Source organism: Lissotriton helveticus, chromosome 1_2 (genome assembly GCF_964261635.1).
Source record: "Lissotriton helveticus chromosome 1_2, aLisHel1.1, whole genome shotgun sequence".
NCBI classification, from domain to species: Eukaryota; Metazoa; Chordata; class Amphibia; order Caudata; family Salamandridae; genus Lissotriton; species Lissotriton helveticus.
In genome coordinates this window covers 436159166-436182415 of record NC_136058.1, presented here as the reverse complement: position 1 = coordinate 436182415, position 23250 = coordinate 436159166, and the positions used below count along the sequence as shown (strand labels likewise).

At 44.4% G+C, this 23250-nt stretch overlaps 1 protein-coding gene across 2 annotated transcripts in view; it reads left to right on the top strand.

Annotated features, from left to right (window-relative positions):
• The window catches only part of LOC144807661 (uncharacterized), a 378666-nt gene extending 360902 nt beyond the window's left edge, over positions 1-17764 (top strand). Inside the window, exons 5-6 of one of the 2 annotated variants that reach the window (XM_078673292.1) lie at positions 14129-14297; positions 14448-17764. In XM_078673292.1, coding sequence (XP_078529418.1) covers positions 15382-17193 — 1812 coding nt within the window. In that variant the 5' untranslated portion in view covers positions 14129-14297; positions 14448-15381 and the 3' untranslated portion in view covers positions 17194-17764. Of the gene's footprint in view, positions 1-14128; positions 14298-14392 lie in introns of both variants that reach the window. The other variant, XM_078673291.1, reaches the window with a different exon arrangement.
• Positions 17765-23250: the final 5486 nt, after the last annotated feature.

The following is a 23250-nucleotide window of genomic DNA, read 5'->3' as shown; positions in this document are numbered from 1 at the left end:
ACTGAACCTTGTCCAATACTGACCTTAACTTCCGAAGAATGGTCTTGTAAGTGGATGTTGCCTATACGTATGTTGAATGTTTTTTTCACCCCATAAGTTAACATTGCAAAGTCTGAAAATTGCACGAATTATCCACTTTTTATATTGGACAGTCCTAATATTGCAAAACATATTTACTCTAGATGAAATTCTGTGGTTCTGCAAAATAAATCTAACCAAGTATCATTTTATAAATTGATATCAGATTTATTCATTGAGTGTGTGTCATTTATTACCACTGTGCGTACAACAGTGTGTGTCATTATTGCCACTGTGTGTACAACAAGTGCTTAACAGTACCCCCGGATACATCTAACTGCTCCCCCACACTACCACAAAAGAGCATTAGTATCATCTAATTTAACCTCTGTAAAATCTCTGGGGATCCACTGGACACTCTGCACACTATGGTATACTATATTGAGATTTGCATTTGTCACCCCGAGAGGGATGGGTATGCTCAGACGTGAGTCCCATGCTCTCCACACCACTGTAGTCAAGCTATCCTGGCTGAAGACGGCTGAAATGCCAGAAACCGGTCCTCGGAAGCTTGTTTCCAGTCCAGGGAAGGCATGGCTTGGCAGTTCGGGCTGGACTGTTCCCATGAGGCACAGGGTCAAACCGATTTGCATATGGCCATGTCTGAACTGGGGTGGTGTGGAGTGGAAAAAAACGATGGATTTAGGCCCAGATCTCTGTACTGGGGTGAATGTATGACATTGTTCTGCATTCTGTCCATCAATTGTTGTTTTTGCATACTATATTGAGACTCACACTCAGACAAGCTGGATGTGGAGGGACTGGGAAATGTCTTGGAAAACCCAATGTACCAGCTCCCGCTGGATGTGGAGGAGGCCACGACCATTTATAATAATTGGCTTTTGGATGCCTGTGATCAGCTTGTTTCTCACAAAAAATGGACTCCCAAACGGGCCTCTCCTGCAGAGGTGAATTGGCGGAAATTTTATGACAAAGCAGAGAAGGAGAATTACAAAACTTGTATTTTCAGTTACAAGCAAGCTCTTTTGGAAGCTAAAAAATGAGTACTTCTCGTTACAAAATACCATGGCCGAATCCAATTCCAAAGAATTGTTTAGAACTATTTTTAATGTTTTAAGTTTTATAAAGCGCATAGCTGCCCCAGTGACGGGGTGTCCCAGCGCTAACTAAGCCATGGCTGAAACACTTCAAAGGAAAAAGAAGAGCCTAAGCTGGAAAGAGCCAGGTCTTTAACGCCTTACGAAAGGCCAGATGGTTCTGGAGTCCTCTGATAGATGTAGGAAGAGAGTTCCAGAGGCGTGCCGCCTGAACTTTAAATGATCGACCGCCCGCTCTAGCTCTGAGAAAACGGGAAGTGCAAGCCAAGCCCGCATTAGCTGAAAGCAAAAGGCGGTTCTTTACATAATGGGCCAGCAGACTCGCCAAAATCTGCGGTCCTTGGTAGGTCAATATTTTATGAGCCACACACAAAGACTTAAACTGGATTCTTTTCGCTATCGGTAGCCAGTGCAATTTAGGCAGAAGGTGCGAGACTGAGCAAGATCTGGGCAAAGCTAGCAGGGCGCGAGCTGCTGGGTTCTGGATTCTCTGCAGGCGGACAATACAGGACTTGTTGACGCCTAAATATTAGGAGTTCCCATAGTCCAGCCTTGACAAATTTGTAGCCTGAAGGATGACTTGGCGAACTTTTGGTGCAAAATATCCAAGTAGGGGCCTCAACCCTCTTAGGAGACCAAAGCAGGATCCAGACAGGGCCTTGGATTGCACATCAAATGAAAGTTCGCTATCGATCGAAAAGCCCAAATATTTTACAGCCTTCTTTGGCTGGGGTGCAGGTTTAAGTTTGACAGGCCACCACTGCTCTGACCAGAGGGAGCTGTCTCTACCCAGCACTAGAATTTCTGACTTGGCAGCATTCAGCTGTAAACAACTAGCTGCCATCCAGTCAGAGATAGCTACCAAGTCCTCTTTCAATGTGATGAGATTGTCTTGGCAGTTCCTCGAAAAAAGTGATGACTAGCTGGGTGTCATCGGCGTATGAAACCAATGACAACCCTCTGCTTTTTGCCAGCAGGACTAGGGGCCGTACAAAGATGTTAAAAAGTGCAGGGCTCAATATAGAGCCCTGAGGAACCCCGTGTTTAATAGCATGTATGTGAGAATGAAACGGTGGTGCCACCACTTGAAATGCTCGACAGATTCTGCCAGGACTGACTTCACATATGCCTCAGTAACCTTAGCCAGAAAAGGAAGCTGGGAAATTGGACGAAAGTTACTCGGGTCCGATGACTCCAAGGAAGGCTTTTTTAAAAGTGGAATGATTTTTCTAAACTAGCTAACCCTGCCACTCCAAAGAAACAGGGGGATGCAGAATTTTGTAATAAAATAGCTGGCTTTTTTAAAACCAAAGTAGATTTTTTTTTACCTCGCTCAATGGTCTAATCAATGATACTCAGACTGATTTCAATCTAACAGAATCATGAAGCTTAGGTGCCCCGGCAGAACTACTGGAGCATTTCACCCCGATTGAGAAAGCAGATTTGGGCAAATTGTTGTCTATGCTAAAATCAGGTGCCCCTAGTAATCCGTGTCCTGTTGGAATTGCTAAGCAAATTCCGGAAACTTTTGGAACGTCTCTCACACCCCTGCTTAATGCAGATTTCCGGACTGGAATTTTTCCCAAAAATTGGAAAAAGGCTCTGTGCTTCCTCTTCTAAAGAAGTAATCTTGGCCCTAAGGACCCGAATAATTATCGTCCTATCTCTAGGCTTCCACTACCTGCCAAATTACTGGAAAAAGAAATAAATAGCCAAATCAGCAACTTTATCTCTGCCAATAACTCCTTGGACCCATCGCAATATGGGTTTAGAGCTTTTCACAGAACGGAACTGGCTTTAATAAAATCAACCGAGGAAATCAGAGAAGCAGTGGATAGGGGAGGTAATGCCATCTTAATCCTCCTGGACCTATCCGCGGACTTTGATGCGGTCCACCGTAAGGTCCTGCTGAACAGGCTCTCTGATATTGGTGTGAAGGGCTCAGCATGGAAACTGCTACATTCCTTCCTGTCTGACAGAGCTCAGACAGTAGATTTAGATGGCAACACTTAGGAACCCTTCTCACTTCCCTGCGGGGTGCCACAGGGCTCGGCGTTGAGCCCTACGCTTTTTAACATCTAAGTGGTACCCCTGGCCAGTGTCATCAAGTCGTTTGGTTTCCAGCTCACCTCCTACGCTGATGACACACAAATTGTGCTATCACTGATGGAGGGTGCGGAAAGGGAGGCGGGGGAGAGGTTCTATAATTGCATGAGCTCTATTTCCACCTGGATGTCGTCCAACTGTTTAAAACTCAACTCAGCTAAAATTGAGGTGTTAAAATTTGGCAATAATCCCTGGGTCTGGACCCCAGACTGGTGGCCGGAGGATCTAGGATCGTGCCCTACACTCTCTAGGAAAGCTAAGAATTGGGGAGTCATGGTGGATAACAAACTCACCATGGGGGACCTAGTGAATCAGGTAACTTCAGCAAAAAAATCAGTTCTTCCTATCGGCAGAAAACCTAAGGACGGTTGTCACTACACTCATTATGTCCCGTCTGGACTATTGCAACAGCCTCTATCTTAATGTTCAGAAACAACATATGAACAAGTTGCAACTGGTCCAGAACGCGGCAGCGAGAATGCTGACGGGAACCCGTAGGTTTGCTTCGGTCAAAGGAGAACTTAAGAAACTGCATTGGCTCCCAGTTCCACTTAGATCACGCTTCAAGGCACTTTGTGTCGTCTTTAAGGCGGTTAATGGGATTGGTCCGGAGTTTCTTAAAACCAGACTTACATGGTATGTTCCTACGTTACTCCGGATCCAAATTAGTCCAAAACTCCACCTTTAAGAAAACTAATTGGGGAGGCAGAAGTATTCTCCACTGTGCCTCCAAAGCATGGAATGAACTTCCGTTCCATCTCAGAAATGCGCTAAACCTTTTTTCTTTTCGCAAGGGTTTGAAAACATGATTCTTCTCCCACTAAACAGCTGATGCTCCCCAGGTCACCAGTACTCAACGGCAGGACACCCTAGGGTAGCAGTGCGCTTTACAAGTACAAATAACATAACATAGACACACAGACACACACGCTCTCTCACTCACACACATTCTCACACATACCCACCCTACCTCACATAAGAAACATATAATTAACTTCTAAATGACACCTTCCAATAGGACCATTAGTAAACAGGTTCATGCAGAATTCAAAAGATCCTACTTGTAAGGATATCTGTGCAGTCATCCCCATGACAGGAAAGAAGAAATGCAAATGAATTAATAAAATGCTTTAGGGGCTAAGCATTCTTAAATTAAGAAATGAATGAGAGATAAGCCAGGAATAGAGAGAAACAGAAAAAGAAATAAGAAAGAGGACAAAAAAAAGTGAAATCTATCTATATAAATAAAAATGTAACTGTTCGTTGTTCAAAATCTAAAATCTCCGAAAGTACTCCACCGATTGCTTTGAAGTTTTGACACAACATTGGATTTGAAAACGTGCGTGTTTTTATATACACAACGTTGGATTCAAATACACGTGTGTCGAATACGTGCGTGTTTTTAATCGAAGGCCCGAACAGACCCTATTGATTTGGTTGATGCGCAACAACTACAAGGGACGCATAGAGGCAATAGTCTACATATATTAGGATGGACAGTTGGTGTCAGGATGGCAGACCGTGAAGTGGGTGGAGGAAGGGGGGAGGAGTTGGTTCAGTTTGCAACATAATTTAAAAGAACAGGATGCAACCGCGACCTGCGGTTCTGTTACATGTTATATATTAAGGATGCGTCCAAAAGCTACCATCTGTACTGTTTGTTTCTGTTATATTAACTGATGTGATGTGATTTAAACATGTATCAAATTGATATCGGTAAATACTGGATAACAAGCAGCAAAAACAAAAAAACATGGGTACTTGCTATGATACTGTACAGTTTGTTTAAATTTTTTTTTTTTAAAAAGCTCAGGGCCAATCTTTAGAATTGTGCGGTTTAGATCTTGCTTCTCACAGGGACAATTATATGTTGGGTGTTCTAGAGTCGGAAAACCAGACAATCTCTACATCTGCACAGACAATGGAACAACAAAAAATATTGTATACCCACAAGCATTGTGAAATTAAACATATTAGAAACGTGCGCTTGTCCTTTTCTTTCTTTTCCATTTAACCAGACTGAGCCACAGCAACGCGTGGCCGGGTACAGCTAGTTAAGATAATAAAAACAAGGGAAATAGAAAGTACGAAAGAAAGAAATGAGGCTCTCATATATTATATTCAGTGGTGCTTGTAATACGGCGGCCAGGATATCCGTCACGGTTCTGTCTGACTAACCCTGCCAGCGAACTCTAAATCAGGCTCTTGACACTTTGCAATGTTGCTGCTGTTAACTGTGCACCATTACTTCTGCAGAAGTCACGGGCAAGAGACACCTGGCCGCCTGTAACATACTTTTTATAATTACAAGGGTGTGATAACACGGCATAAACAACAAGTGCAGAATAAACCGCAGGGTTCCAATAAACCCACACACACACACCGTAAGATTACGCTGTACTAAACACACAAGCCTCAATAACAGGTAACTAATACAAACACTGATGGACATAATGAAGCAGAACTATAGATACATGCATAGCACAGACAAGATAAAGGTCTTGATTTAGAGTTTGGTGAGCAGGGTACTCCTGCACAAGCGTGGTGGAGTATCATGTCCAACAAACGGATGGTCTGCCTGACCTAATGCAAGTCAGCTGGATTGTCATTTGTCCAGCCTTACTTGAGTGGCATTGATGTAAATACATCGGACGGCCCTTCCTCTCTAGATCAGGCAGTCTGAGGTATTTTTCTCCTATTCAGGACCACCAGGGAATACCTGGCAGTCGTGATGAGAATTTGTTTTTAAATGAAACCCACTTCCTGGGAGAAAATTAATCAGGGAGAAAGTTCCAAGGGTGTGAGGGTGATTAGTTATTGGTTTTTAAAAATCAACTCCAGCTTTGAAAGCTTGTTTTTGAAAAACACAAAAGTTGGTGAATGGTCGCCTGAAACATCCCCAAGGGATCCAGAGAATTGTAGATAAACTTCCTATAGATGGTTGAGATTGCTTTTTCGGAGGAGTGTGGCTCAATGGTTAGAGCGGCAGACCCTGATGCAGAGGTCTAGCCCGGGACCAGGGTTCAATTCCCGCCTCGGCGGGTCTTGGGCTCAATTTCCTCAGACCTGACAATTCTCGCCTCGGTGCCTTGTCTAATCATGGGTCCCTCGCTGCAACTCTGGTCAATAGCTTGCTTAACCTCTACACCGGCCCCAACAGCGCTAGGATGCCTGGCTTCACCCTGGGGGTGCCCAGGAGTGGACACTTCACAGGGAAAGCCAGGAGGGGTTCCATAGCGGTATGAGTAATAGCCGCTTGGTGGCAGCGCGCTCTACAAATACCTTGACATTTACATTTACATTTGCAGAGCTTGACCCACCTGCAAATGTCAGAACCGTCTTTAGTCACCTAATATACCGTTGTTGTAGGATTGTGAAGGACACAAGCGCCTGACTCCTCCACACATCGCCCGGCGTTCTAAGCTAATCAATCCCTATTTTGTAAAGCCCTGCAATCCTCCCACTGCACTTAAAAGATCACCATCATACAGTGGAGTAATTTCAGTCAGCTTGGCTTCTCAGCCTAAACACTTGGTAGCCTCTCTCCACACCCTTACCACTGTTTGGATATGAGTTGGTAGGGCGCACTCATACTTTCTTCGATACAGCATCGGGGTGGGGTAACCTCTCTTGCCCATGGCCAATCTATCTACCCGGTAAGCAGGATCCTCACGGTCCGCAAAAACCCAGTTGGTGACTGCCACCAGCTGCGTGGCCCAGTAATACTTGCGAATGCTCCGGACCGCAAGTCCACCTTGAACTCCCCTCTGCACCTTACTCAGCTTGAAGAGCCACCATCCCAAAACAGGAGCTGACGTTCTCAGTCTACCTTTTAAAAGAAAATGTCAGGTGGGATCTTAAAGGACGTTTTTTGCACGATGTACAGGAAACCCTGGAGGGTCATCACTTTAAATAGGGCCACTCGGCCCAGTAAGGAGAGCGGGAGCGCCCACAAGTGTGGGGCATCCCAGCGAAGCCGGTCTAATTTCAGAAGTATGTTCCTGCCCGTGGCTCTCTTGTAATGAACACGCCCAAATATTTAAAGCCATGTAGTGCCACTCAAACTGTGCACGTAGAGTCCAGCCGCAGGGTCCCTGCCACCAGCAGGAATATTAAGGACTTCTTCCAGTTGATCTTATATCCTTAATAATCTCCAAATATGTGAAAGATTTGTAGGATTCGTTCACTCGAGAAGGCTGATTACGTATCCTACACCAAAACATCAGTGTAGAGGGAGATTCTCTCATCCCACTCTTGATCAACTGGAATACCCCATATGAGAGGTCCTGGCGAACCTACGCATGTGTGAAGAGCATAGGAGACAAGGAACATCCCTGTCGGACGGCAAAGACTCGGGAGACTGTGTTATTGACGCGCATGCACACTAGAGGGGCCACATACAAGAGCATGACAGCAGCGCCACTGGTTCAGCAAAGGAATCCCCTGTTGCATGTGGTACTCCATTAAGGTGTCGGAGATTTAAGCGCGTTCCCTAGTGTGGCATAAAGCTACTGTCAGCAGGCAGATCGCTAGGGCCTATGCAAGGACCTTAGTCTCAAAATTAAGCAGGGAGAGAGGTCTATGAGACCCAAACTCAGTTACTGGTTTGTCCTTTTTTGGGATGACCACCACCTCAGACGTTCTTTGGTCCTCTGGGAGACACCTTTATTTTCAGGCAGTCTTAAACCTCTTCTGGAGGTACTCCCTGATTTTATCCATCATGCTTTTATATAATTTTGAGGGAAGCTCATTAGGCCCTGTTGCTTGTCTTGTTTGCAAGGTTCTTATTGTCTTATTTATTTAGTCTACTGTCAGGTCTTGGTCTAGTGCGTCTCGGTCCTCATTCATTAGCATTGGCAGGGTCTGGTCTTTCAGGAAGTCTCTCCCAGTATTTCCGTCCCCTTTGTTGTAAGTGTCCTCAAGGATCACTGGCTTGAATTCATCCTATAGCACGTAAGCTGATTCAACAGGCCGCCCGTTCTCCTTAAAATAGAAGTCTGCTCCATCTCTCATACGAGCTTTGAACGTCTTGTCTTTTAAATATCACGGATCACCCCTTGGGGGTAGCATGAAGTCCACAACCGGACTATCGAGTTGCACCTCCACCAGCCAATGGTCTGTGATTCCCACTGCTATGTGCGTAGCGGCTCTGAAATCATCTTTATGGACAGTCTGGGTGAAAAGATAGTGCAGGGATGCCAGACTACCATCTGCTGCAGACAGGTGCGTCCGGTTCTGATACCCTCTTGCCCCCTGGGGCATTTAGGAGTATCATGAATATAGTATAGGTGCAGTTCTGTCACTCTAGTCACCCCAATGTGTATATGCTCTGTCGTAAGCGTTTTATCCTTCCACAGGATGAGTCAGTCTTGTCTGGGTCTCTTTCCTGTTTCCCGGCACTTGAATGGCACGCGCAAACACTCGAGAGAGCAGTGACCCACCAGCAGGCTTTTGTGGAGAGCTTTTGTCCTGGATGTAGGGCTGCATTCCGTAGGGCACCCACTCTGTCTTTTCTTTGCAGTTGCCTGAAGATCAGCAGTCCCAAGGTAGCAGTCACACCTGACCTGTCTGTAAGTGCAGCCCCTCTGGAGGCCCGACCGTCAGCAATCGAGGCCACACTGTGGCTGGCTGGACCACAGGCGTAAGCTCAGACACTGGAGCAGTTGTAGTCCCTCATGGACCTCTGACACAGAGTAGTCAGAAATTCAGCAGCTAAAAGCCCAACACAGGCTCTCCAGGAAGACAGTAGATTCAGACCCTGTTGTGTTAGGAATTTGGCAAATTCAACCTTGAACGGGCAGTTGGCAGCACACAATCGTCCAACTGGGCCTCAGCAATCACGTTGTCGTAGAGTTTTATTTTCTGCCTTGAACTGTTGGGAGAGTCTTGGCAGGGGAGGAGGGGTCCCTCAGACTAGCTGGTCCTGCTGGATGGCTTTCCGGCCCGCCCTACAAATAACGAGGATGTGTCGGACCTTGCTTCTTCCAGGACAGCCTTGTCCTCCTGCTGGATAGTCAAAGTCATTTCCCTTTCTTACCAGACAGGCAGGCTTCTAGGCAGACTTCTTGGCTCTTCAGGACAGGTACAAAGCTTCTCCATTAAGTAATTCAGCCTGCAGGTGATGTCCCTTCAACTTAGATAGACTGTCAGGCTGACACCATCCCTGGTGTCACAGCAGGCACCTGGGTACTTTGTAGAGCACATTATTCCTTGGTAACAGAGGACTTTGAACTAGGGTATAAAAGAGGATTAGATGGTCCCACTTGTATACACAACTGGCAGGCAGGAGATGCAGTTTACTCTGTCGCACTCTCACATTGCTTTTATGCTACGCACACCAACACCCTAAACACGCACATGATGTTAGTGCAAAGTCTGGGCACAGGCAGAGAAATGGAGCATTACATAGGTGTGTCATCTATTCCAGGTGTAGCAGTTCTGAATAAACCCAGGGCATTTTTTTTTGACCGGAAGCTTCTCCCTTCTCCTGGATGAGCAGTTTATTGTGTATATGCAGGCTTGGATAGCTAAATTTTTTCGTATTAATCGGGGTAGTACTGATCCTGAGTATGTTTGGGATGCATTCAAGGCTGCTTTTAGGGGAGAAACCCTTAGTTATGGTTTGTATAATCAGAAGCAACAGGCGTTAAATGAACATGAGCTATATCAGGGTCTGGTCAGAGCTGAAGAGGCTCTAGTTCAGGGTATACATATGGGTAGGGACATTGGGGCATTAGTAGTAGAAGTGTCAAAGATCAAGGCGAAATTAAATCTCCAATGGAGCCAAGAGGCTGCTAAAACATATGTAGTAAGACAGCGACTTAACTATGAATATGGGGAGGCCAGCGGTAGGTGCTTGGCACAAAAATTAAGGATGAAGGAGGCAGCTGAGAGAATCAATTACATTTTGGATAGTAATGGCCAGCGTGTTGAGAATGAGAATGGTGTACTGGAGGTGTTCAGAAGTTTTTATGAAGCATTATACATGGATGATCAATATGATGTCCAGAAAGTCAAGAAATTTGTATCTCAACAGTGTGAGCAAGATATTGGGGAGGAGGACGTAACGAGATTAGAAGCTCCTATTACAATGCTGGAACTCGAAGAAGCTATTAAGGAACTTGCAATTGGTAAGGCTGCGGGCCCTGATAAATTACCATTGGAGGTATATAAAGCTTTCTTCGAGTTTATAAAAGATGATATGTTATTAATATTTAAAAGAGCACAAGGTGGATTGGCACCGAAATCGTGGGGCAAAGCCAGTATTATTGTGTTTAGAAAAAAGGTAAACCAGCGTAGCTTCCAGCATTGTATCACCCCATATCTCTTTTAAACGCGGATGGCAAAATGTATTAAAAAATGTTGGCCACTCGGCTTGCCACGGTAATATCGCCACTTGTGTCTATTAGACAACATGGCTTTATCCCTAAGCGTGGCACTACAAATCATGTTAGTAGAGTTATTGCATTATTAGATAACGCCAACGCTACTGGGGACCCGCTGAGCCTTATTTTGTTAGATGCCGAGAAGGCGTTTGACCGAGTGTCTTGGTGTTTTTTATGGGAAGTAATGCGGCAGCGGTGTTTTGGGCAGCAATATATAGTAGCAATACAAACGCTATACTGCCAACCTGTCGCTAAGATCTGTACCCTGGGCATCGAGTCAAAAGTGGTAATAAAGTGGGGTACTAGACAGGGCTACCCCTGCTCCCCATTATTATTTGCCCTGTATATAGAGCCTTTTTTGAAAATGCTTGACCATAGCCCACAAATACAGCCTGTTATTGTTCAGCAGCAACAATATCGGGTTCTGGCTTACGCAGACGATGTTGCGTTGCTTTCTGTTAAACCTGCAGCAGCAATACAGGCAGTAGAACATCTCGCTGCAGAATATGGGTCTGTCTCGGGATATAAATTAAACACCGCCAAAACGCAAATCTTGTGCCATAATGTTAGAGGTTTTAATGACCCAAGGGTCTCACAGGAAGTAACATATCTAGGAGTGCTATTAAGGACGTCGGCACCAGCATTAGTTGGCGCTAATTGTTGGAAGCTTTTACAAGGGGTGTGTAGACAGCTTGATCGGTGTGAATGCTTGCATCTGTCATTAGTTGGCAGGTGCAATATGCTGAAAATGATGATCCTGCCAAAAGTACTGTATTTTTTTTTAGATGTGTTCCACTTGAAGTCTCACGCACTCATTTGACACACCTACAGTCATTATGTATGAACTTTATATGGGCACGAGGGAAGGCCCGCAGAGCTGCACGGTTTATGGTGTTACCTAGAGCGGTTGGGGCGTGGTCTGTACCGGACTTTACACTCTACTACTAAGCATGCATGCTCCAACATATGAATATACTCTTTACTGGAATAGGGCCAAGTGTGGCTGCTGAATCTCCTGCTATATATCATATGTTGCTGGGGTCAGATGCAAAAAACTGTTTGTTCATTCACCTAGACTGGAGCTATTATAAGCGCACAAGATTCAAGACTGTATTAGCAGCTTGGAAGGTTTGGAAAGCTATTAAGAAAATGTTCATGATAGAGAAAGTCTCCTGGTATACCCCATTAACTGTTGTTACTTGCTTTCCGAGTGTATTTTGGGATAGGACAGTGCAGAACTGGCAGAGTAAGGGTATAAAAATAGTGGGGGATTTGTATACGGAAGGGGGTCTGAAATTGTTTAATCAGATCATGGAACAATACCATATACCCGGGCAGATTTTAAAAAATATTTACAAATTAGGAACTATCTCCTCACTGCCCGGTGGAATATTCAGACTAATTCTCTTATTGAAGCTAGCCGAAAAGCAGTAAGAATAGGGGGGTTATATAGTTGTATGTTGGAAACAAGATCCAATGATTTGTAAGAACATAATCGTAAGTGGGAAAGCAGGTTAGGATGTTCTGATATTAGTTTGGAGACCTCCATTGAATTAGCTAGTCGATAATTTATGACTGCTAACCTGTCTGCCCAACATTATAAAACAATTTTTTATTTATATATGATACCTCATAAGATTGCCAAATGGGGTGGTGGACAGGAGGGGAAATGCTTTTGCTGTGATAACCCTGATGTAGATGTGATGCATATCTTCTGTACGTGTCCACTATTAAAAGAATTATTAGAGCATGTTGATACATTTCTAACTGCTATTTTGGAAACACCTATTGATTTGTCTCCTACGCAGCTTTTGTTGGGTGTAGAGATGGGGGTAAATGCTGATAGTGTGCCAAGGAATGCTATATATTTGAACTTTTTAGCAACAGCAGTATTAAGGCTATGTATAGCTTCAAGCTGATAACAAAGGGATCCCCCATAGTTTGAGGCTTGGAGGGCTAGGTTCTAGGCTAAATTTAATTTAGAGTATAGTTTGTATGCATTAAAAGGTAGGCATAAGCGAAAGCTAGGCTTACAAATTTGGGGTCCTGTTTTATCTTATTTGGATTTTTGAATGGCAATTTTTTTTTGTTGTGTTTAATCTATGTACTAAAGTTGGGCATACCAGAAGAAGTCGGTCTGATATGGAACTGTCCGAGTTAAATGTATATGCTTAAATGTGGTGTGATGGTTAAGACGCATGTACTCACTATACTTTAATTTGTTTGTACTCTTGTGAGTTGAATACTCATGTATTGCTAATAAAAAACAAAAAACAAAAAAAATAAACATAGGTGTGTCAGCAGGACGCCACTCCACTGATCATGATGCAAAGATCTCATCAGGCTATTGATCCTTACAACAGGGTGCATTGCCACCACCGCTCTAGCTGTTAAACCCATGACATTCCTCTGGCTTAAATAAGGGAACACTTGGTGTGACACTCCAGGTCACAGGACCGGTCCAAGACCTCTCATAGTCCCTTGTTAGAAGTTGCACAGTGCTGGAGTGGCTGAAAAATCTAATGTAATTGTTTTTTTTTAAACTTTGTGGTATATTTACCCCAGCAACATGCAGTCACAAGTTTGACGCCATGAACAGGGGAGTTGCCACAAGGAACAGATTCTTCTGCCTGTCAAATCACATGCCATTCACTATTTCATAGTGTTTTTCTGCTTTTATTTACCACTTGTTTTAAGCAGGTGGTAGATAAATGCATGTGGTTGGTTGGGCGATGGGTGAAGCAGGGGAGGGGAGGGTAAAGAAATGTCTAACAAAGGGAAGAATTGTGTGTTTCTCCCAGTTTGTATAAAAACAGCATAAGTCTTGGCTGCTTCTGCTGCACCCAGAGTCTTGTGCGTCTTTTCAGTCTTATTTTCCTGTCTGGAAAAAAATGGTGTCCTGTTTTTCTGCACCCGGTACATCCAGGTGCAGAAAAACCTAACAACTGATAATCAGGTGGAATAAAATGAGCACATGAAAGTACTCCTTAATTTCAATGCCCTTGATTCATACTCTGGACATAGTTGAGGGATATGTCTAGGCATAGTCCTCGCAGCACACAATAGATTTGTGTGCAGCAGAGACCAGAACTCAAAAGTCAGGATACCAGATACAAGTAGGTGGTAACCCAGGGCAGGGGAAACGCCTGTTGTCCATGGAGGGGAAATTCCCGTCCCAGAAATCTACATTAAAAATTAATTAATAGTATCCTTTTTTAAATATCTGTTTGGTGCCAGTGCATATGACTTTAATTTCTGCCTTTGGGATTCAATGTTACAAGTCCATAGGGTGCATGTATCCTTTGTGAGCTTAATAAAATGTTGAAAATTCTATAAATCCTCACTCCTACATCCAAGTACTCTCAGGCTACAATTCTACACTCTGCTCTGTATGAAAACCAGCTCAACATTTTCAAAATTCTGCAACTCTGCATTGATTTGGCTTGTAAATTATATTTTGGGAAATTTTCATGTATTAACTATTTAATTTTAATACTATAGGTGATTGAAATTACTGACGAAGAAAGCAAGATTTAGCACCAGGCAACTGAAGTCTGTGCCATAAGAAGGATTATTTTGAAAAACTGAAGGACATCCAGCATTCTATGTTTAAACAATTTCCAAAATCTAGGTGTGGCGAGGAAGTGGGAGCTGAGGAAAGTACTATACTGTTAGTGAAGTCTCTAATTTAGCATTTCATTAACCCAGAGCAAATCCATATCTGTGTACAGAATAACCTTCATCTAAAACATCATGTAATTCCAGAGAGGAAGCACACACTGCATAAAAAGAAAGTTATAACAAAAGGTTTCTTCTGCAGACCATCAAAGAAAAGACGCTGAGAGAAGACTCTGAAGCTGACACGTTAACAACCAAAAGAATGGAAAATCACCTTTGTTCAACAACTGTTTTTAACCAGTTACACAAGTTTGAGACTATCTGACTCTGGGTAGAAAACCACGACCCACTCTGCTAACTCTTGCGAAAACCTTAAAAATTCACCACTTTATTGTGTTCATAACCATCTCAGATTGTTTATTTTTTATTGTGTACTGTTCTGTAATTCTATGTAAATCGCCTCAACAGTATCTGCTGTGAATGAGTGATATGTAAAACTGTTCAATATAAAAATGGATTAAATGAGCACAGTTGTGCTATAGGTAATGTAAATAAATCCTCGTCTTCAGAACTACAAAACTTAACCTTACACCAAACATAGAAAGGGTAAAAGGAACTGATGTTCTGAGACTCGTGATCCACAATAGTACTGTGCACGTTCTAACGCCCTCAGTTACTGCCATTACGTCAGTGCAAAAAGGTACTTATCAGTTTAATTAATAAATATCAGACTAACACCTTATCACTGCATTGCTAAGAACCTATACAAATAGATTTGAGAAAATCTTCAGTCACAAAATAAGTTGCTGCCGGATAGGCTATAACCTAAAGACTATTATCTGCTAGAAATATTTCGACAGGTGTTACAGGACTGCTTCCAGACATAGTTTGCTCAATTCAAGTGTTAAAAAGATTACACACAATTTCTTTTAGAGATAAATGCTGAACATTATCTAAACAAGCCTAACTCTAAAATCGGGTTCACTCTTACTGTGGCATATAAGCAAGAGAAAACTAAACGTAGAGATATTAACTCTAGGAATACACCTTATAAAAACACGGACTGTGAGAACAAATTCAGTGTTCAAAACCGCCTCAATCAAGGCAAAATAACCTAAGTTAGGGGAAAAAGTTACATGTGCCAAAAAAGATACAGCCATAAATCTTATCTCACAGAATTTGACACAATGCACACTGGGGGAAACCACTCTCAGTGCAAAGTATGCCAAAAAAGTTTCAGGCGTAAATCTTATCTCACTGTGCATATGAGAATCCACACTGGAGAAAAACCTTATCAGTGCTCTGAATGCCAGAAAAGGTTTAGTGTCAAAGCGAGTCTATATCTACATGCATTAACCCACTCTGGGGAAAAACCTTACCAGTGCGCTGAATGCCCGAAAAGTTTCGCCCATAAATCGAAACTCACTGAACATATGAGAATCCACTCTGGAGAAAAACCTTATCAGTGCTCTGAATGCCAGAAAAGGTTTAGTGTCAAATCGAGTCTATATCTACATGCATTAACCCACTCTGGGGAAAAACCTTATCAGTGCGCTGAATGCCAGAAATGTTTCAGTGACAGAAGAGGACTTACTATACATACAAGGACCCACACTGGGGAAAAACCTTACCAGTGCTCTGAATGCCAGAAATGTTTCAGTGACAAAAGAAGACTTACTGAACATACAAGGACCCACACTGGGGAAAAACCTTACCAGTGCTCTGAATGCCAGGAAAGGTTTTGTAACAAACGACGTCTTTCTCAACATGCAATAACCCATTCTGTGGAACAACCTTATCAGTGCTCTGAATGCCACAAATGTTTCAGTGAAAAAAAGAGTCTCACTCGGCATATAAGAACCCACACTGGGGAGAAACCTTTTCAGTGCTCTGAATGCCAGAAATGTTTCAGTTACAAAAGCAGACTCATTGAACATACAAGAATCCACACTGGGGAAAAACCTTATCAGTGCTCTGAATGCCAGGAAAGGTTTTGTAACAAACGACGTCTTTCTCAACATGCAATAACCCATTCTGTGGAACAACCTTATCAATGCTCTGAATGCCACAAATGTTTCAGTGTAAAAAGCAGACTCACACGGCACATACGAATCCACACTGGGGAAAAACCTTATCAGTGCTCTGAATGCCAGAAATGTTTCAGTGTAAAAAGTAGACTCACACGGCACATAAGAATCCACACTGGGGAAAAACCTTATCAGTGCTCTGAATGCCAGAAATTTTTCAGTTTAAAAAGTAGACTCACACAGCATAAAAAGATCCACACTGGGGAAAAACCTTATCAGTGCTCTGAATGCCAGAAATGTTTCACTGACAAAAGAGCTCTTTCTCAACATACAATGACCCACACTGGGGAAAAACCTTATCCATGCTCTGAATGTCAGAAATGTTTCAGAGACAAACCCAGTCTCACTCAGCATATAAGAACCCACACTGGGGAAAAACCTTATCAGTGCTCTAAATGCCCAAAAGATTTCACACTTAAATCACTTCTAACTGGGCATGTGAGATTCCACACTGGGGAAAAACCTTATCAGTGCACTGAATGTGACAAATGTTTCAGGGTAAAAAGCAATCTCACTCAGCATATAAGAACCCACACTGGGGAAAAACATTATCAGTGCTCTGAATGCCAAAAATGTTTCGGGCAAAAAAACAGTCTCATTATTCATATAAGAACCCACACTGGGGAAAAACCTTATCGGTGCTCTGAATGCCACACATGTTTCAGTGAAAAAATCAGGCTCACTCAGCATATAAGAACCCACACTGGGGAAAAACCATATCAGTGCTCTGAATGCCAAAAATATTTCTGCCAAAAAAACAGTCTCATTAATCATATAAGAATCCACACTGGGGAAAAACCATATAGGTGCTCGAATGCCAAATATGTTTCAGTAAAAAAGGCAGTCTCACTCAGCATATAAGAACCCACACTGGGGAAATACCTTATCAGTGCTCCAAATGCCAAAAATGTTTCAGCCTTAAATGTAATCTCACTAAACATATGAGAATCCATACTGGAGAAGAAAATTATCAGTGCTCTAATTGTCAGAAAAGATTCAGAGGTAGAGATAATTTCAAGCACCATAAGAAAACACACCATCAAAATATTTTAGTGCCAGAAAAGCATCAGTTTTAAACACAATCTCCCTCTACATGAGCAGACGCACACAGGGGAAAAACATTACCAATGCTGTGAATGCCAGAAATTCCTATCTGATAGGCACAGCCTCACAATCATAAGCGATTCTCCATACTGATGAAAAACTTTGAGTGTTCTGAATGCCAGAAGAGCTGCAGAGAAAAACGCTATCTCACCATGTGAAACTCCACACTGGAGAAAATCCTTATGCCAAAAAAGCTAGTATCTGAAAGACAGAATCTGAAAGAAACACGTTAGTGTTAGATTCCTTACCTTAGAATTACCCCCAGGCGTCAGACTGGATACAGAAAGTTTTTCGTCAGCAGTACCCCTGCGCGTCGGTAGGCGTCGTCTGCGGCTCGGTGTCCGTCGTCGGTGTCGTGATCGCCGGAATGATGTCGCTGGAGTACTTAGACGCCGCCCTCGCGCGCTGACGTCAGTTCTTCTTTTTTCCGCGCCAGCTAGCGCAGATCCGGGAAGAGCACGTACCTTTAGTCATTTTTTTACTAACTTTTTGGACATTTTTGTCTATCTTTGTCGAGTCGACTCGACTCCTGGTGCCAGTAGGGATGCCCGGTTTCAAGCTGTGTGACGCCTATCACCGACTGATGTCTGTTACCGACCCCCTCCGCCGGTGTTCCTACTGTTTGGGGGCGACCACGATGAAAAGTCGTGCTCCGACTGCCGGGCCTTGACGTCGAAGGCTAGGCGGGAGCGTTCCCGTAAGCTCCTCGAGCTCCGGCAGTCGACTCTGTGCCGCTTGAGGTCCCAGTCGGGGAGGAAGTCGAGGAACTGATCGCGGAGCCGCAGTCATCACCGATCATCTGGATCCAAGTCCTCGCACTCGGGTAAGTCGAGGCATGTCAAAAAGAAGCAGTGAGGACTCCCCTCGCCACTCACGGCGCTCAGGAGTCGCATCCTGTCCCACACCCTCTGGTCCCTGGACTGAATGCGACTCCGGGCGATATTAGAGACTTCCTCGTGGCCAAGAGGACTCTCTTCCCGCCGTCGACACCTGCCGGCGCGGCTTCGGGCCTGCGGGTCCGACTGGGAGTCCTAACTTGCTGGCGGCTTCGGCCCCGGTGCCGTCAGCAACTTCGGTCTCGGTGTGCAGGACCCCATGGGATCCAGGCCTGGATCCCGGTCGAAGACAGTTGACCTTATGACTCCTCCGCTGGTGCTGACCCCGGCGCCATCCTCGGACAACACCATCTCTGGTTTTAGCCCCAGTCCCGGTTCGGCGTCGGAGCAGCGCCGTCCCCGATGTCGATGGGTGAGCCCTTCACCTATGACCCGGCTCTGTCATTTATGCAAGTGTGGCTCACTGGTTAGAGGAGGCAGACCCTGAAGCAGAGGTCAGACCCGGGACCAGGGTTCAATTCCCGACGCGGCAGGGTCTTGAGCCCAAATGTCCACGGACTCGACAATTCTCGCTTCGGTGCCTACTCGAATCACAGGTTCACACTCTGCAACTCTGGGCAATAGCTTGCTTAATCTCCACTACGGCCTCCCAGCGGCGGGATGCCTGGCTTTCACCTTGGGGATGCCCAGTAGGGATTATCTCACAGGGAAAAGCCAGGACGGGTTCCCAAAGCAAGCGTCTTGAGACCTTTCGGTGATAAGGTGCTATATAAGAACCTTTGACATTTGACATGCCTGTTAATCAGGACACTGATCAAGGGGAGGACTGGGAGGGGTCTGAGGACCCTCTGGCACAGCAGTGCCAGTTAAGTCAGGACTGGGATGATGAGCTGGGGGATGCCAGTGGTCTAGACACTTCGCCTGACACTGGTTTTCTCTCTCCTCCCTCCGTGACTACGGAGGAGGGGGCTACTTATGCTGTGGTGTTGCGCAGGGCGGCCAAGGCCCTAGCCCTTGAGCTCCCTGCAGCAGTGTGAGGACTAACTTCCTCACCGAGGTGCTTCAACCGCCAGTCGTATATATATGGGGGGGGTTTACCCAAAAATAGTCACTGGGACCTGGGTTGAATGAGTACTGAGAGAAAGGGGTCCCAGTGTGGAAGCAACAATGATTTAACCATTTCACACAAAAAAAATTCAAAAACAACAAATGAATCCACATTGTTTTAATTCACAATGAGGATGGGTATAACGAATATACAAAGTATCGTAGGTTGTACAGTGCCCAAGGGGGGAAGGAGGAAGTGATTGAGTGAGGATGGTGTGGTACGGGAGTTGTGACAGTAAAATCAACCTGAGTAACAATATTACATTTGTATGTTAATTCAAATACCAAAATAGGACCAATGGTTCAATGCAGCAGTATATACATGTCATACTCCAGAAGTGCAAATAATGTCAAATTAGGTATGGAGTTGACAAATATCGGGACAGTTGTCGACATTTCGACCCTCAATGTAACGCAGGGATTAGTGCAGCCCTTGCAGCAGGGTCTTCATCAGGATATGGAACTGGGCGGGCAACCTAATGAATATATATAAGTTCTATTAATAGTTCAGGCCCCAGTCCCTTTCAAAATTATCAAGACTACGGCTACCAGCAACATCAATATAACCCTTTTTTAGGACAACGCCAAGCACCATGGCGTCCATCCCGTGGCAGAGGCAACAACTGGCGAGGTGGCCAGCAACGCGGCCAACAGAATACGAACAATTGGGACGGAGGACGAGGCCAGGCCCCGAAGCAAGTGCACTTTCAACCGGAACAGCATGGGGAGAGGGTAACCCGCAACAAAACCTACCGTTGGTAGACACTCCTGAGATATCAACATATCTCAACACAACTTGAACGAGGATGAAATCAAAGTTCTAAACAAAGGGTTATCATATGTACCGACCCACGGGCCTGATAACTTTACAATACCAACTGAACTCTTCAAGTTCAGTTCGTCTGAATACGGCTGAAATATTTTTTTCGCAATTCTGATGCACGGTCCAACCCTTCATTGACAGGATTATGAACACCATCTACCTTTGTACCGCACGCCAGTGCCATGTCACACAAAATACTGGCCTATGAGACCGTTGTTTGGCGAGATGTACAACAAATTCTGGATACAAAATCATTCACAAAGTACAAGATCAGTAAAACTGAAAAGTTGGACCTGCAATCACTCGCCCGCAACAACGATGTCGTGATTAAGCCAGCGGATAAAGGCGGCGCAATTGTGATCCAAGACATGTCCGACTACGAATCCGAGATCTTGCGCCAATTAAACGATGGGACCAGTTACCAACTACTAAGATCGGATCCATCAAAAGCCATCACCATCGAAATTCAGCAGCTGACGCAAGCTGGCCTGGACCAGGGTTTTCTGTCCGAACACGAACTTTTATATCTTAATCAAAAACATCCACGACTGGCAACCATTTATACTATACCCAAAATACACAAAGCATGGACCACCCCCCGGGACGCCCCATAGTCTCTGGCTGTGGGTCCATACTGGAACCACTTGGGAAGTATATCGATTTCTTCATTAAACCTCTCGCAGAGTCTACTCAATCATACCTGCGTGACACCATGCACACTATAAACATTGTCGAGAATCGATCCTTCGACCCACAGTGTCAAGTACTAGCTACATGCGATGTGGTATCGCTCTACACCTGCATCCCTCAACAGGAAGCTTTAGCTGTGATAACCAGGTGTCTAAACCAACGACCTGCTCCAGTGCAAGTTCCAACAGAGTTCATTGTAGCTCTTCTGACGATTGCAATGACAAAAAACTTTTTTATATTTAAAAATCAATTCTATCTTCAGATCTCTGGCGTAGCGATGGGGGCTCCCTTCGCCCCAGACGTGGCAATTCTATACATGGCGGCATTTGAAGATGATACTGTACTAAACCACTCCAATCCATTCAGAGACCAACTCAGTCTCTGGATGCGATATATTGACGACATACTGTTAATCTGGAGTGGCGACACTGAGGTATTATCATCGTTCTTCATATGGTTGAATCAACAATCACCCCATCTCAAATTCACAAGCCAATCGGACAACAAAACTATCAATTTTCTGGACATTACCATCTACGAGGAGTCTGGAACCTTATTCACTACACTCTATCGCAAACCTGCTGAGAGGAATTCACTGTTACAATATACCAGCCATCATCCTCGCGCACTCCGTGACAACTTGCCATTCGGACAGTTCCTCCGTATCCGGAGGAACTGTTCCAACAAAGATCACTATTTCAAGGAATCTGAGGACCTTGCGAACCGTCTTCAAGAACGGGGCTATCCTAGAGGGCTAGTCAAGAAGTCAAGGAAACGTGCCTGGTTTTATCCAAGAGATGAACTACTCACTCCAAAAGACAGGACAGAGGAACAAAATAACAGGATTGTGTGTATGACAACGTTTTCGACTAAAAGCAATCAAATCAAACCCATTGTAAACCAACATTGGCAATTGATATCCGACGATGTCAATCAAATGGCTACACCATTACATGCTTTCAAAAAAGCCAAAAGTGTGAAGGATTATGTAGTGCGGTCCTTTCTACCAAGTCCTGATGACCCCACCATTACCTCATTATGGAATCTTCCACCAGTTGTTGGCCACTTCAGGTGTGGCCACTGCAAGGCCTGTGACACCACCATACCAACAAAGGAATTCGTACATCTTCAACACAGAATCAAACTCAAATTCCACAGCAATTGCAATACATCTAACATCATCTATGCGATAGTATGTCCATGCAAATTGATTTATATTGGCCAAACCCAACAAAAGGCTAAAGTAAGAATTCTCCAACATATGAGCAGGATCAGATGTGAGGTCCAGGGCGCCCCACTTGTAGACCATTTCAAACTCGCGTCACACCCCCCAGATAGTCTCCAGTGGGTGGTACTAGAAAAGGCAGTTTTGGGACCACGAGGTGGTAACATTGCTAGTATTCTAAATGTACGCGAAGTAAAGTGGATGCTTCTTTTTAATTCTATCCATAATGGACTCAACGAACAGGATAGCTCTTTTTCCCAGTTAGCAATATTACCCATAATATGTTCCTATGTAACTGACTACCCTGGGGTGGTAGCATAATCCTGAACTGATCTAACTCAGAACTGGCCTATACCCTCATGTGAGAGGTACGCCAAAAATAGCTAAAATCAGTTAGAATTAGTTAGATCCTTAAAGATGCTCCTCTTTGATTGGTTGTTACACACTGCAATGGCTTCACCAATGTGTCTGGGGAATTCTATATCTAATCCTTTTTGCAATTATTGTCTGTGGTTTTTCTATGTCTGATTAATCATCATTTCATCATGTCAATGACCTTTTCGGCTATTATAGAGCACTTCAAACGAACTCCATTAATTGCCGCTAAAGTATTATAATCGTACTAAACGCGCAGTCTTTTTTCAATGTCTATTCATGACCCATAGTCACGTGACACCGTTCCCTAGGTTACTAACCTAACCAGGAAGCTCGTCTTGCGATTGCAGACGCAGACACGAGCGGGAGTACATGCCCGATTAAGTCGGCGTTCGGTGAGTTCCATCCGCCCTGCCACTCCAACTTTTGAGATCGTGATCTCCGATGAGATCCTCCATTCACGATAATTTTTTAACTTATTGCCTCACAGATACCACGGAGTGATCCCCTTCAGACCACCTCTGGACTTATTGCCGAGCTACCGCATTAGGTAAGCGCCCTTTTCTCCACACGTCTCCGGTGTCGAGTCACTCCCACGGGACGGTGCTCGGTGAGCCTCATCCGCCCTGCCACTGCAGTCTTTGAGATCGTGATCCCCGATGAGATCCTCTATTCACGATCATTTTTTAACTTATTGCTTCACAGATACTACGGAGTGATCCCCTTAAGACCACCTCTGGACTTTTTGCCGAGCTACC